Source organism: Erpetoichthys calabaricus, chromosome 14 (assembly GCF_900747795.2).
Source record: "Erpetoichthys calabaricus chromosome 14, fErpCal1.3, whole genome shotgun sequence".
Classification (NCBI taxonomy): Eukaryota; Metazoa; Chordata; class Cladistia; order Polypteriformes; family Polypteridae; genus Erpetoichthys; species Erpetoichthys calabaricus.
Window position 1 is genome coordinate 4,785,480 of NC_041407.2, and position 16,577 is coordinate 4,802,056.

Genomic DNA, 16,577 nt, shown 5'->3' on the forward strand with positions numbered 1-16,577 from the left:
GATTGTATTTACAGCTCCATTGTTCTGGATTCAAATTCTGGCCTGTATGGAGTTTGCACCTTCTCCTTGTATTTTGGGGGGACAGGTTACCCAAAGATGTGACTGTTGGGTTAGGTGATGACTCTAAACTGGCCCCATGTGGGTATTTGCATGAGTGTCCCCTGGTATGGACAAGCACAGAGAAAGGCCTCTTCCACATCTGGTGCTTAATGTCCCTGGATTTGTTTAAGACACTTCAGAGTAGGGTGTGACGATTGAATGTTTTTGCTGTGGTTTTAATACATATCCCAAAGGCACGAATATTCTATTTTTCTCTGTAAGTGGGCATACTGTGAATATGTGTGCTGTCATGGACTGCTTTCCAATTGAAACTTATTTTTTGTTGTGTAAAACGTACAGCTGAAGTAGACCTAATGTCTGAATGACCATGTAATGAGAAAAATAGGCTACTAAAGCTGATGGTTGGATTTCCTTTTGTCCTTCATTTAGAGTTTGGAGTGAGGAGCATATGACAGGGTGCTTGAGAGGAGCTGTGGTATTGTATGAGGAAGTCGGGAGTGGCAGAGAAGTACGTAAGAGTTGTACAGGATATATACGAGGGAAGTGTGACCGCAGTGAGGTCTGAGGTAGGAGTGGCGGAGGTGGGATTACATCAGGGATCGGCTCTGAGCCCTTATAATGATAATACATTTTATTTATATAGCACCTTTCCCATGCTCAAGGCACTTCACAGAGTTTATGAAAGAACGGCAGGGTATACAGTACATAGCATTGTACTAAACCAGATAAATAAGTAAAGAAGAGTAAGACAGTGAATTCAGAGAAAAGCCTAACAGACACCATAACTGATGGTCTCGCACACACACACAGGTTACATGAGCGTCTTGACATGGAGGTAAACTGAGAGAAGGGTAATAAAGTCAAGTAGAGCTAAAAGCCAAACTGAACAGATGAGTTTTGAGTTGTTTTTTAAAAGAATTCATGGAGTCAGCTGACCTGATTAATTTCGGTAAGTCATCCCAGGTACAATACAATACAATACAATACAGTTTATTTTTGTATAGCCCAAAATCACACAGGAAGTGCCGCAATGGGCTTTAACAGGCCCTGCCTCTTGACAGCCCCCCAGCCTTGACTCTCTAAGAAGACAAGGAAAAACTCCCAAAAAAACCTAGTAGGGAAAAATGGAAGAAACCTTGGGAAAGGCAGTTCAGAGAGAGACCCCTTTCCAGGTAGATTGGGCGTGCAGTGGGTGTCAAAAGAAGGGGGTCAATACAATACAGTACAGTACACAGAACAATTTCTCAATATAGTAAGAAATAAAAAAAAAATATATATAAATTTTAGAAGTACAGAGCAGAATTTAACAGTAGATGATATATCCCATAATAAGATTTGTATTTGTATAGAGTCCTGGAGACCTCATCCTTCAAGTTGCCTCCCCCATTTGGCCATTCCACAGCTGAAACAGTGCTGGGCCAGCCAATCCGATGAAAGGACCCCTCTCTCCCACGATTCCTGCGATCCTCCATCTGGGATGACTTTTCCTTAGGCAGGCAAAACAACTTGGCAGGTGGGCCGTGGCACCAAGTCATTGCAATGGTGATGGACAGGCTGACAGATGAGATTAGACAGGAGTCCCCGTGGACTGTGATGTTTGCTGATGACATTGTGATCTGTAGCGAGAGTAGGGAGCAGGTTGAGGAGACCCTGGAGAGGTGGAGATCTGCTCTAGAGAGGAGAGGAATGAAGGTCAGTAGGACCACCATGACAGAATACATGTGTGTGAATGAGAGGGAGGTCAGAGGAATGGTGAAGATGGAGGGAGTAGAGCTGGCGAAGGTGGATGAGTTTACATACTTGGGATCAACAGTACAGAGTAATGGGGATTGTGGAAGAGAAGTGAAGAAGAGAGTACAGGCAGGGTGGAATGGGTGGAGAAGAGTGTCAGGAGTGATTTGTGACAGACGGGTATCAGCAAGAGTGACAGGGAAGGTCTACAGGATGGTAGTGAGACCAGCTATGTTATAAGGGCTGGTGACGGTGGCACAGGAGACAGAGCTGGAGGTGGCAGAGTTAAAGATGCTAAGATTGGCATTGGGTGTGACGAGGATGGACAGGATTAGAAATGAGGACATTAGAGGGTCAGCTCAAGTTGGACGGTTTAGAGACCAAGTCGGAGAGAAGAGATGGCATTGGTTTGGACGTGTGCAGAGGAGAGATGCTGGGTATATTGGGAGAAAGGTGCTAAGGATAGAACTGCCAGGTAATAAGAGAAGAGGAAGGCCTAAGAGAAGGTTTATGGATGTGGTGAGAGAGGACATGCAGGTGATGGGTGTAACAGAACAAGATGCAGAGGACAGGAAGGTATGGAAGAAGATGATCCGCTGTGGCGACCCCTAACGGGAGCAGCTGAAAGAAGAAGTAAGGAGCGTTCTGTTCTTTCCTGATGACTGCAGAATCTAGCTGCAGTGTTTCAAGGGGGGGGGGGGGGGTAAACAAACTCTAATTCTATTATAACTTTGGCATTAACTGGGAAGCATGCAGTTTGGTCAGTAGGCTGTGGAACGCAGATTTGCAAATGGATAGATGGAATTTAAAATAGATATTACAGGGAAATATAGTGGGTAAAATAAACATGTATTTAATTTTTCTCTTCAAACCCATACAGTTTCCTAAACAGGAGGTCTTGTCTTCTTGCTTTTGTTAACTTGATTTCTGCTTAAGAGTCCAAGTGGGTAGCCTTCTTCTTGACAAGCACTTTGTACATTTGAACAATCTGGACGAGAACAGGCCATTCAGCCCAGTCCTATCCACTTAATTCTTCTAAAATAACATCAAGTCCAGTTTTGAAGGTCCCTGAAGTCCTGCTTTCTACTACACTACTTGATCACTTATTCAATATGTCTATGGTTCTCTGTGCAAAGTAAAATGTCCTAATGTTTGTGTGAAGTTTCCAACTGTGTCCCCCGTGTTCTTGATGAACTCATTTTAAACTTCATCAAGATCTTGTGAATTAACTTTCCGAACAGCTGTGCTCACAAAAATCCATCCCACCTCATCCATTTACTGAATCCACTTTAATTTTAGGGTCACAGGAAGCTGACGCCTATCCCAACAGCACTGGGTACAGAGTAGAGATCACCCTTAGGCACAGTGTGACCTTGTTTCGGTGTACACACATTGTCCTGTGAGGGTTTACTTTTTATCAAACAATGCATCTCTATAGAGGGGAAAAAAAACTAATTGTTGTAATAGCTAACTGGGAAGCATGCCAGTTTGATTATAAAGATGTCTTGTTTTATTATGTTCTGAAGGTGCCCTTATTCTTATTCGGAGCATTTCATGTTTTCTTGTGGTGTGCTCATGTAAAACTTTCAATGAAGTGTGGTCATTGTCGAGATTAAAGTCAACATTTCCACTTTATTCTCATAGTTTATTTTGTCGGTAGAATGCTGCAAACTAAGCTTCAACTTAAAATGAATGCTTAATTTACTAGATTTTCTCAAACCCCGTCATAAGTTATGTAGCACATTAAATGCTTTATATGAAGTGTTCCCGACCCAGTTGTTAATCTCTACGCGCTTCTTAAACTGACTTCCTCTTGCACTGAGGAGGCGCCGACATTGATGTTATGATATTCCTGCTCTATGAACATTCAGAATACTAAGATAAATACTTGATATCTTTTAAATGATGAAATGCATTAAAGCATGTATTAAACATGGGTGGCGGGGGGCACGGTGGCGTGGCTATAGTGCTGCTCCCTTGCATTAAGGGGTCCCCAGGTGTAAGTTCAGTGTAGAGAACTTTATGGCAGGTGTGACGTGGCTCCAAAAAAATGGATGTATGAATGGGTATCGCACAGGTTTAACTTAAATATTGTGTAAATGTTGGGTTTGTGATCTGGTGGTCGGAGACACGAACACAGAATTCAATGGATGTTCTTCTGAGTGGGCTTTCTTTATTGCATGCGTGCTGTCTGTCTGATGTACCAAACCCCCAGTTCCTATCCTTCCTTTTTCTTTCTCCACATAACCAATCACCACACGATAAACGTCTTTGTGAAATTAGTTATAAACTCAGACCTCGGAGTTTTCAGAACTTTAAAAAAAAAAATCTTCGTTGTACATGTTTAATTATGCCATCCATTCTGGGTTGCGCCCATCCCAGCAAGCATAGTGTGCGAGGCAGGAGCAAATCCTGAACTCCAGCACATCGCACGGTGAATACGAGCAACACATACAGTAGCAGGGTTAATAATACATAACAAAACCCCACATCCTACATGACTTTGAAAGGAAACTGAAGCACGTCGAGTAAACCCACCAGAAAAACATGCAAATGCAAGGCAGGGTACACCCGGGACCCCCTTTCTGCAAGGCAGCAGTGCAATCACCATGCCCCCACATGATTAATACCTGCTTTAATGCATTTTATCATGAAAATTATATCAAGTATTTATCTTAGCATTCTAAATGTTCAGAGAGCAGGAATATCATGAAGTGAACGTATCCTGTGCGGCGATCGCTGCCTGTGCCTCCTCTTAGTGCAGAGGAAATCAGTTTAAGAAGCGCGTACCGATTAACATGGGTCGGGGAACACTTAACACAAAGCATTTAATGTGCTACATAATTTATGACCGGGTTTGAGAAAATCTAGTAAATGAAACATTCATTTTAAGATGAAGTTTAGTTTGCGACATTCTACTGACAAACTACGAGAATAAAGTGAACATGTTGACTTTAATCTCGACGTTTAGTTTTTTTTTTTTCACCGTGGCCCTAATACGCTTCCGTACTGTTAGAAGAAACTTTAAAAGATGAAGCAATGAAAGGCAGAGCGACAGAGTTGACCAATAGGGGGTGACATTCCACCATAATTTGAAAATTAATTTACCACAAAGGCTCTGCGCACATGGAGTAGTTAAGAAAAGCCATCAATTTCTATAATTCCTTTGTATTTTCATGGAGTTCCTTCAGTTTGTTAGGCTAATCAGGTATTGTAATCTGGCACAGTGTTAGTGTATTTGTGTGCATACGTGTTTCCTATGATTGACCTGCCTTATGAGACCCTGAATTGGGTAACCTGCTTAGGACTCTTGGATTTTTCACCTAGGGCCCTGGGTTCAGCTCCTGATATGATCTGAAATGCAACATGTTCTGGAATGAGAAAACTGATTCTAGCCTGTGTACTGTCAATTTGTTTTGAGCCTCTGACAAGCCATCCACCTTGTGCAGTGAGGCAACGCAAGTTGCCAACCACATGAAAGCTCATTGGGAACAATGGAACAATGCCTGATCGGGTCACCTATACAAAAGGCCTTAAGTTACAGCACGACTGGCTCCACACTTCATTTTCTGTCCATTCCTCAATGCTTCATTGTCTCTCGAAGCAAGGAAGAGCGTCATTTGCTAGTGTTGCCAGACACTATGGATTAAGCCACTCCACTGCATCCTGATGACAAGGAAGGTTTCAGCAGATCAGCTGGACAGACGACCTTTCAAGATCTGGTCACCCTGGAGTCCCCACACTAGACACCTTCGACTGGAGCATCTGAAAGATTGTTTCAGATCTGCTCCCCAGACTGCTGCTGGCAGATAGAATTCCTGCATCAGCGACAGGACAGTGTTGTTGGCCTTAAAGCAAGGGTGCCTGTCAGAGACCTTCGCCTCTTCAGTTTGATCTGACCTTACAGAAGGGCAATGTCGGGCTACATACAGCTGTTGTGGTCACCATTGTCTTGAGGACGGAATACTGGTACGTAGATATTACCTGGGGCTGCGGTTTCTTCCAACTTTAACCCCTCCGAGCACCTCTGGGATGCCCAGGATTGCAACATATGGAGACGTGACCCTTTGCCTGTCAATGAGCGGTAATTTTGCTTACAACTTGAGATTTAGAGGTTTGTTGACTCTGCGCACCTGGTAACGTCCTGCAGTAGAGGCTGCAAGAGATGGTCACACGAGATACTGAAGGACTACTGAAGACTGTTCTTAATGTTCAAGGCTGTTATCCTGTTTTGTTTTATTATTATTATTATTTGCTGTTACTTTAGCAATGAAGGTTTGAAATTTCAATCGAACAACGTCTGCCGCATGTTCTATTTCTTTATCTATTAGTGTGTATCCTCCCTTTCTCTGCTTTTCAAACTGTTCAGTTTTTCTTGCAGTGCACAATGATGGCCAGCAGAGGGACTTTTGTGCTGCTGCTGATCTTCTAAATCAAGAGTTCCCAAAGTGGTCGACATTGACCCCCTGGGGTCAATATGAACTTTCTAGGGGTCGATAGTTTCAATAAAAAAATTTGGGGGTCGACGACTGCAAAAATAGACCCCCTTACTACTGCTATTCGTTTGTTACTTCAAAATATGTATGATTCCAATAGGTACCTAATTAAGAAGTAAAATAATTCAAAAAAGCACTTTTTTGATAAAAACACATTACATACCAAACTTGCAAACGAAAAGGTAAAATGTGTCATTAAAAGAGTCACATGTAAGAATGCATGAAAATACATGTAGAACAAACATGTCTGTGCATTGCCTTGTCGAACGTTTCAAAGCAAATGCGGACATGAAAAATTGTTGCATGTGACTAGGGCAGGGGTGGGCAATGTCGGTCCTGGTGAGCCGCAGTATGTGCAGGTTTTTGTTCCAACTCAGTTCCTTAACGAGAACTCAATTATTGCTGATGAAGCACATATTGCTTAAGTGACATTTTAATGCTTCATTTTAGTGGTCTCGCTTGTTAAGGTTCTCCAACCTTAATTGCTTATTTCAATCTTAAACTGCTGCATTCAGTGTTTTAATTGCTCCTTATTAGCAAGAAGATGTAAAAGACAAAGCAGCCAGCAGTTCTCCAGCTGGCTTTTTTCCAATTACATCTGTGTGTGTTCATCATGCACCGTTTGATTTAATAAAACACTTAATAGAAAAATGTGACAGACTGAAAATGATCTGTTTTAGGCTTCAAATCATTTGGATGATATTCTTGGAAAGGAAAAAAATCTACGATATAAGAGCCTTACATTGCACAGACTAACAAGCCATAAAATTAAATAAGGTCTGAGATTGGCAATGATTGGTTTCTAATTAAGCAATTGGGTTGGAATGAAAACCTGTAGCCACTGCGGCTCACCAGGACCGACATTGCCTACCCCTGGACTAGGGGGTCGACGGTTTTAAAAGTTTTTGGTAAAGGGGTCTGCGGCCGAAAAAAGTTTTGGGAACTCTTGTTCTAAATTCATTCTTAAAGGAGAAACTCCATTTAGTGAGAATTGTATGACTTTCAATTCAGGTAAACAATTACAAAAAAATGCAAAATATTTTTCTTTAATACCAAGTGGAATGTGTGCTATTGGTTATTTGCCCTTATAACATTGAAATGTGTGTTTTGGACAGGCATTCAGCCCAGGGTTCGTTTTGGCTTGGCGTCGGCCCTGGCGTTTTACAACTCTCCTCTTATTTGCAGTTGTGGAGAAAAGGGTGCTGGTGTTTGGTCCTCAAGTTCAGATAATTTGTCACTTGTGGTGCCATTATACACTATTATAATTCTCTCCGTTCATGCAATCTCTCAAACAGCTTAAAGTAATAAAAGTAGCTTACGCTGAATAGCCGCCGTTCAGCATTACGTCCACAGGTAAAGCGCAGCAGTTTTATCTCTGAACTGATCTTCAGTGTCTCTTAAGAGTGTCGAGGTGGAACTGTGCAGCACATGACAGAGAGAGAGTTACATTTATATGGCGCTTTTCACAGATTGTAGGGCAGCCACTTCAATCACCTCCAGTAATTATCTCCTGATAGAAACATACAAAGTGTTCTGGGCTTTAATAGAAACCTGATTTGGAAAATCATCCTAACTTTCCCTTTCATGAGGTATTTCATCTGGCTGAGGGACGCTTGAGATCAATAGGGGAAGTCTTCTTCCCCCAGAATAAATTAAAGAGAGTCTCATCAAACCTTAAAATGTAAACCAAATATCATGCCGATAAAATGAACTTGTATGGAGAGTGACACGGGCGGCACGGTGGCGCAGTGGGTCACTCTGCTGCCTTGCAGTAAGGACACATGGGTTTGCTTCCCGCGTCCCCCCTTGCGTGGAGTTTGCATGTTCTCCCCGTGTCTGCGTGGGTTTCCTTCCACAGTCCAAAGACATGCAGGTTGGGTGCATTGACGGTTCTAAATTGTCCTTGGTGTGTGTGTACGCCCTGCCCAGGGATTTTTACCTGCTTTGCTGGGATTGGCTCCAGCAGACCCCCGTGACCCTGTGTTAGGATATAGCGGGTTGGATAATGGATGGAGAGTGACACACAAGTCAAACTTCTAGTCTCTTCCCAGAATGCCTGTCATTATTATTCTCTATGACCATGCCGATCTAATTTTCCTAAGGTCTGGCCACCAGCTGCCTTTATGAATAGCTGTGTAACTGTAGGAGCTATGGAACAAATTAATAATTTACATTAATTATCTCTCTCTTTTATTGTCTGCACCAAGGACTACTGAAAAGAACAAATATTCTGACACCCAATATTTTCACTAGAGAGACACTGATGAGTCCACACATCTAGGCAGGTAAGGCTGAACATCATTCCAATGTCAGTAGTGCTTATATGATGGGGCTTTCTGCACTCCCGTCTTCTGTATAGTGCATGTGATGATTGGCCAGAGCAGTCCATGGTATTTAATGAGATGCTGCCAACATTGAATTATTGTCATGTATGTTTTACTCTAAATACTTGAGATGACAAAGGAGTGTCATGATATGATTAACTGTTGTAAAGCTGTAGTAGATTGTATCTAGAGTGCATCATGTATATCTATATGTATCTGCATCATTACAATTAATCAGTCTAACTATAATTTGCCACTGTATATCTGTCTATGCTTATTAGAGACAGCCTTTCTGAATTTATATATAAATTAATTGCAGGAAGTTTCAATATGTGAAGCATGGTGGCACACTGACCTCACATATCCACCATCTTGTATTCTAATCCTTTGCCAGGTTATTCTCTGTTGGAATTCTGCATTTTCATGTATTCTAGATTTCAAATATGTGTGTTACACTGACTGGCAGTTTTAAACTCTCCCTGTGTATGTGCGTGAGTAGACTCTGCGATGGTCTATAACCCCATACAGGGTTGGTTACCTTTGAGAATAGCCCCAGTCCTCCTTGACCCTGCATTGGATGAAGATGGTTTATGAATGTTACATGAGATATAAACATGTAGGTCTGCTAATGCACAGTGACTATACCATTCACATTCGGAATAGTCATGGTGTGCAAAGGCTACGTACCCAAGCTGAGAAGATCTGTTGAATATCTGGTTTGTTAAAATGTGCCATTGCTTAACCTCACAGGGTCAGTCAAATGGTAATAGCCATTCCTGGATGGGACATCCAGTTTACAGTGACAACTGTATTCACTTAACCTGGGTGAATTTACAGTTAAAATCCATTTTTTCTCCTTATCTTAATGATAATGGAATGTCTGTGGGTGGCAGTATCTAGCACTGCTGTTTTGTGGATCTACTTACCCGACTTCAACCCATACCTGGCCAATCTCTTTGTGAAGTCTGTATATTCAATCTGTGTCTGTATGGGTGTTTGTCTGGGTGCACTGGTTTTCCTCCTACCTCCCCAAGGACAGGCATATTAGATTGACTGGTGGTTCTATGCCCTTATTTGAGACTGGTGTGGTGGATGGCCGGGTCGCTCCTTCGGTATATGTTCATGGGGAGCAGCCGTGGACACTAGATGGCAACCCCCCTGGGTTGGAGTGGTGCCTCGGTTTCCTGCAGGGCTCCATGGGAATTGGAGTTGGGTGGAGCCCTGTTGGGTCCCGCAGGCGCCGCCAGGTGGTACTACAGCTGGGACTCCTGAGCCCTTATGGGCAGTGTTTTCGGCACACCCAGAAGTGCAGCTGGAACTCGGCAATCAAGCACCTGAAGCACTTCCGGGTGGACTATAAAAGGGGCCAGCAGCCACCACTCGAGGAGCCGGAGTCGGGAGGAGGACGACTACGCTTGCTGGGGAGGAGTGGTGGTGCAAAGGAAGAGTGTTTGTGCTTGTGTGTTCACTTTTGGGACAGTGTTGTGCCTGTGAGTCACGGGGAAGACGTGCCGCACAGGTGAAGAAAGATGAAAAGTTTATTTCGTTTTTATACATCGTGCTGGTGTCAGTCTGTGTCGGGTCAGCGGCCGTATAGGGCCTTTGTTACACTGGCTACGTGTACGCAGAGTGAGCTCTGTAATTATCGGGTACCCTTTAACACTTGCTTCTTCCTTACGTTTTCTGCTGCCCAGAAAAAGTTCTGATATCCTACGCCAGGGGTGGGCAAAGTTATTCCTGGAGGGCCGCAGTGGCTGCAGGTTTTTGTTCCAACCCAATTGTTTAATGAGAAGCACTTACTGCTCTAGAAACACTTCTGCTTCATTTTAGTTATCTCCCTCATTAAGATTTTGAACCCTTATTGCTTATTTAAGTCTTAAACAGCTGCATTCTCGGTTTTTAATTGCTCCTTATTAGCAATAAGATGCAAATGACAAAAGAAACCAGCAGTTATCCATTTTGCATGTTACCCTTTACACCTGTGTGTGTATTTATCGTGCACTATTTGGTTTAATTAAATACTTGGAAGGAAAGAGAAGAGAAAAAAGTGAAGGATTGTGAATTACCCATCCGTTTTACACTTCAATGTATTTGGATGATATCCTTAGAATGGAAAAAAAAATCTAGGATATGAGAATGACCTGACATAGCAGAGTTAAAGCACTAACAAGCCATGAAATGTAATTATTGGCAAGGATTGTTTTCTAATTAAGCAACTGGGTTCGAACAAAAACCCGCGGCCACTGCGGCCCTCCAGGAATGACTTTGCCCACCCCTGTCCTACGCTATGACTCTGAACTAGATTAACTATGTTGGAGAATGTCGTTTTTTTATGAAAATTTCTTTTAACATCTCCCAAGTTTTATTAAGACAGTCATAAACACATTTTATTCTTTGCACTATTACAGTAAAACTGGTTTCAAGATTTTGCTATTAATTTCTTATAGCCTCGTGTGAACATGAAATTATTAATGGTTTTACTTCCAGATTTTTAACTCGAGGATTGCAAAAATGGCTCCAGACAAATCAAAGAAGGAAAAAAGTAGATCTGCAAAAGGAGGAAAGCTAAAAGATGAAAAGGCTTCTTCATCCAAAGTGGATAAAAAGGGACAGCCGGCGGTGAAATCAAAACTGAGAGCGACAACACCTCAAAGTGCAGGACGGAGCACAGAGTGTGAGGAGGACAGCTCTAGAGAGGAAACCAAAACGAAGACAAAGAGCATCCAGGGGATAACACGCAGGCCTACATCTAAAGGTGAGACCAGAAAAAGTGAGGACCAGCAGAAAAAAGCAGCATGTAAACCCAGTATAAAGGGATCAGCAAAGGTTTCAAATAGGAAAAATGACAAGAAGATAACCAGTAGCAATAAGAAAAAAGAAGATGTCGGACAATTAAAGGATAAATTAGGTTCGTCTAAGCAAAAGAGGACATTATCACAGGTGCCTGATGGGAAGAGGTTTCTGTCAAGCCCATCTGAAAGTGGCAGTGAAGCCAATCCTATCAAATCGCATCAGTTAAAGAGTAACGATAAAGCACTGGGAAAAAGAAGCACACAGAAATCTGAGAAAGGGAATGCAACACAGCGCAACCTAAACAAAGGACTGAGCAATAAAGAAAATCTGACTGATTCAGGGGACGAACAATCGGACGAGGATGTGACAGACCTGACGCGGACAGAAGAAAGTTCAGGAGAAGACAGTGACCTCACTAGGGATGATGCAAAAGAAAAAGGCTGTGAAACTGAGCACAGTGACTCTGAAAGTGTGGAATCTAATACAGGGGGAGAAGAAAGTGAGGAAAACCAAGATCAGTCAATTAGTCGAAGTAAAGAAGAAAACCGTGCACATTCAGAAGGTACAGAGGAGACATCAAGTTCTGGTGATGAAGAGGAGGAGCAGGGTCGTGCAAGTAATGGCACTAAGAAGGACTTGCTCAAGTCGCCAGAAATTAAGAAAACAAAGAGTGTGACATCTGAGTCAGAGGATGAAGGTAGTGACTGCGCCAGCGGAAGTGACAAAGTGCAGGAGAGAAAGTCTGACAACAAGCTGTCGCCGAGAAAATCCGAAGCTACTATAAAATTAAAGAGTAAAATATTAGCAGGGGTGAAGGTCAAACCGAGGACTGAGCCAAAAAAAGAAACTGAGAGAATGACAAAGATGTCTGATGAGGAGTCTCTGTCTGCATCCACACTTAAAGCCAAAAGCAAAATGAATGTAACAAAATTAGCAAAATTCGCCAGTAAGACTGGTAGTGCCACAGACAAGGCTGTCAATGCTAGGGAGAAAAGGCAGCAACATGATTTTCTAACAAATCAAACTCGGATTGTCATGACCCTTAAGATGAAGCAAAAAATGGCCAAAGCTAAACTAAAATCGAATGCGAACTCTGAGCAGCCCGACGGGACGGAAGAAATGGAGACCGTGGCAGGAAATGCCTCCTATGGGAGCATTACGTCAAAAAACAACCCCAATTCTGAGGAAGATGATTCGTCTGAACCTGATGAAAGCCTCAAAAAAGAGGCGCATGAAGAAAAGAAAATACGATCAAATCAAAACCTTGACCTCGTTATTGGTAAGATGAAGTCAGCTGGGCGTCAGTCCCGGGCGAAGTCTGAGAAAATGACGGAAGACTTATCTGAACGTGCTTCTGGCAATTGCAAAAGTGAATATCGAAGAAAAGTCACCAGGTTACAGCGTGTCACGGCCTGGTTCCATCGCAGAATACCTAAAACACTAAATCTGAGAGCCAGGCTGGCAGCGGTGGGTGAAGCAATTAGCTTTTCTGGTTGGATTGCGAAAAAGCTGGAAAAAAGAAAAAAACAAAAAATGCGTAGGAGAATGGCAATCCGGCTGGCCAGCACCGCTGGAATGGTAAAAAAGAAAACCAACGAGCAGCCTAAAAATCCAGATTTGAAAAAAAAGACCAACAGATGGGCTAAAAACATTAGAAATAAAATGAGGGGGGCCACAGCAATGCTTGCAAAAGATTCCATCAAGCTGCTGGAACATCAAGAGGATGGCGAGTCGTTTGATTCTCCTGCTGATGATCACAATGGACCTTCCCTACAGCTGAACTCGGACAGCCTTAGTGAGCCAGAAGAAAAACGTAGTTCTGTTGATGCAAAATATGCAATTGTGCTGCCTCGGGTGCATAGGATTGTCAAATCAAGGGGGACATCTTCAGAGAGCCACAGCCCCAGGGTCTCCCCAAAGCCGCCTTCCAGCATGCGTGTTAATGGTCGATCTGAAGTAACGGAGAAAACAAAATCTCCTTCTCTTAAAAAGAATACTAAAAACTTTGAGAGCTCAGTAAGGAGGAGTTCCTCCTCTTCAGCGGGCCAAGGAGTCAAAAGTGAAAATGACCGTTTACTTTACAAAGGCATGTCATCTCAATCATCGGGATTTTTTCCATTTGTGAACTCTAGAAATAAGCAAAGCAGAAACCGAGTGGAGACTGGAAAAAGTCGGACAAACCTAGAGGATAAGGCATGCGGTCGATGGCTCTCATCTGATGACCGGGAAAATGGGAAAATGTTCAGGGATAACTTGTTGGAGTCGCCTTATTATGAAACAGAAGAAGATCGTGAGGTGGCACAATTCTTAGACGGGCAGATGTATGAAAACAACATGGAGGTGCACTGGGCCCAGAGTCGCTCTTTGCACTGTGACCCAGTGGGCTGGCTGAAATCGGAGACCTTACTCCCTCATCCAACTGTTGAGAAGCTGAGCAAGTGGACAATGTACAAGGAAGCTGATTGGCCTCAGCATCAGCATCAAGGCTCTGGAGGTCGATGGGAGACAGAAGACACAGTGGAGGGAGATTTGGAGTTGGATCTTACACACAGACAGGTACATCATGATTCTAATAGGATTGTGGGCAGAAAAATGGTGCAGTGGTTACAGCTGACACATCATGGATCCCCCATTCTGGACTCAAACCTTGCATCCAATTGATTCCTACATTGATTTTTGTATTTTCTTTGTGTAGGAATGTGGGAGGGAAATCCAAAGACATGAATATCCATTTAATAACCATTCAAAATCATCCCTGTTAAGAGTGTGGATGTCTCAGAGTGTGTCCTGAGGTGGAGTGGAGCTTTGTCCAGGTCTAATTTTTGCCTTGCACCTGATGTTCCCAGGATAGGATCTGGTTTCCCAAACTACCTGAATTGGGCTGAACCAAGTGTTGATTAGAAGGATTAATCATAGATTTGACAGAATTAATGGATTGTCCTGGTTTGATAATCCATTTTAAAGACTTATGGGAATTCCTAATGTGGGTGGGTATGGCGTCTGTTTCAGAATGAGAGAGGGGTTCGTAGGATATTTTAAATATGGAGAGAATTAGAGGGAGAAGATGGACCGGGGGGAAAACTTAACTGGTCAGGGTAGGATCATACCTGATGAGAAGGACCAAGATAAGGAATGAGAGGCCCTGGCTCTCATTTGTCTCCCAGCAATCAAGCTGTACATTACAACTGCAGTGCTTTCTACATACGCCAGTGGCGGACCGTGCATTTCACACCTAGGTCTTCAGTAGTGCTCCGTCTGAATCAACCCGCCCCTCAAAAACTAATTTATGGTTATAAAAACCATCTTAATATGCAGAAATACAGTATAAAGAGCCATTGCATTGCAGATAACTCCTACAGCCACAATAAATGCCTTTATTGAATAGACAAACCAGGGGTGAACAAGTTCCTTTCTACTGCAGCTACAGCCGCGACACACATAAAAAACATCAATAATAACTCATAAACTTGCAATACTATTTAGGAAAATCGCAACATTTTACTCACCAAAAATTCGGATTATTTGTAAACAAAACCATCCTCCTCTCTTTCCTCAAAAACAGTTCAATTACTCTGTCGTACTGATTATCCGTGCGCTTCGGGTTTCATCACGAAGTCCCTTTCTATCGCCATCGAAGCTAATGCTGAAAGTCGAACCTGCCCTGTCGTATTTGTGGCATAAGTTTTAATTCGCTTTAGGGCTGAAAATGTCCGCTCGACAGAAGCAGTGGACACGGGAATGGTCACCGCCAAACATACCAATGTGTACAGCTGCCCCATGATGCTCTCATTCAGATTTTTATATTACACCATCCTATCCAATCAACAGGTCTGAATACGGTGACGTTGCCGTACGCCTGCTAGAGGGCCCTAGTGAAACCAACTCAAAATCTGATTGGTTGAAGCAACAGTTTAATCGACATTTATTTTGTGTTAGAGGGCCTGCAGAATGGATTGTGAAGGCCTCCGGGCAGACTTCTTTGACTTTGACCCTGCCTGACCACAAATGATAGCTGAAATGTGATTGGTTAAATGCTTTAATACGAAAATACATGTCTGGAAGCAGCACAGCCATCGGAAAAGCTATAAAAGGAAGCGGACAGACTATTTGGAATTATTTAATAAGTATTCATGGACAAAATATAATTAACATCAGTTTGTGATTCAGATATTTTTTTAGGCCAGCAGAGAAGGCCTTGAAGGCCCTGACGGCCCACCACTGACATACTCTAATACAGTAATCCCTCACTTATCGCGGGAGATAGGTTCCAAGACCGACCGCGATAACTGAATTTCCGCAAAGTAGGGACACCATATTTCTTTAATTATTTAACGTGTATTTGGACATTTTTAAACCCTCCCTGTATTGTTTACAACCCACCCTTTACTCTATTAATAACAGGGACAACTGCTAAGCAATATGAAATCAGTAGATAAGTTTACACTTACTGTATAGCAAAGTACACGTAGCTATATATGACGTGATGATGGTGATGAATATGCTGCGCAGTAAAAATGATGACGATGAAGGTGATAATCCCCTGAATGCAGTAGCAAGAGCACGTTAATGCTGAATGAGTGAGATGAGACTTCCTGGTTAATGCAGCACTCCGTCGCTGAGCCAATCAGCAGCACACAGGAACTTAACTGCGTGCTCTGATTGGGTAGCTTCTCAGCCATCCGCCAATAGCATCTCTTGTATGAAATCAACTGGGCAAACCAACTGAGGAAGCAAATACCAGAAGTAAAAAGACCCATTGTCCGCAGAAACCCACGAAGCAGCGAAAAATCCACGTTATATATTTAGATATGCTTACATATAAAATCCGCGAAGTCGTGAATCTGCGAAAAGTGAACCGCGAAGTAGCGAGGGATTACTGTATTTCAATATTATTGAACTATTGAGATTATTAATACAGTTTTACAAATTGTTCTTTGCTGCAAAATTACGTCTCTCTCTCTCTCTGAATCTTACACTTAATTTCACCGTAAAATTTTATAAGGGCTTAATATGCGCAGGAGCAGTAGAAGCTAAATAATATTAAAAAATACAAGTCTCTCTGCTGTGATGAGGAGGTCATAAGTATCAGATCTGGTTTTTATTTATTTTATGTATGTAATATATAATTTATCACTCTTCTGGGCAAAGCCAGGTAGAACAGCTAGTGAAATAT

General features: G+C 42.5%; 1 protein-coding gene across 1 annotated transcript in view; it reads left to right on the forward strand.

Moving 5' to 3' along the window:
• Positions 1–11,122: 11,122 nt before the first annotated feature.
• The window catches only part of myo15b (myosin XVB), a 137,065-nt gene continuing 131,610 nt past the window's right edge, over positions 11,123–16,577 (forward strand). Inside the window, 1 exon segment of the mRNA XM_051918932.1 lies at positions 11,123–13,960. Coding sequence (XP_051774892.1) covers positions 11,123–13,960 — 2,838 coding nt within the window.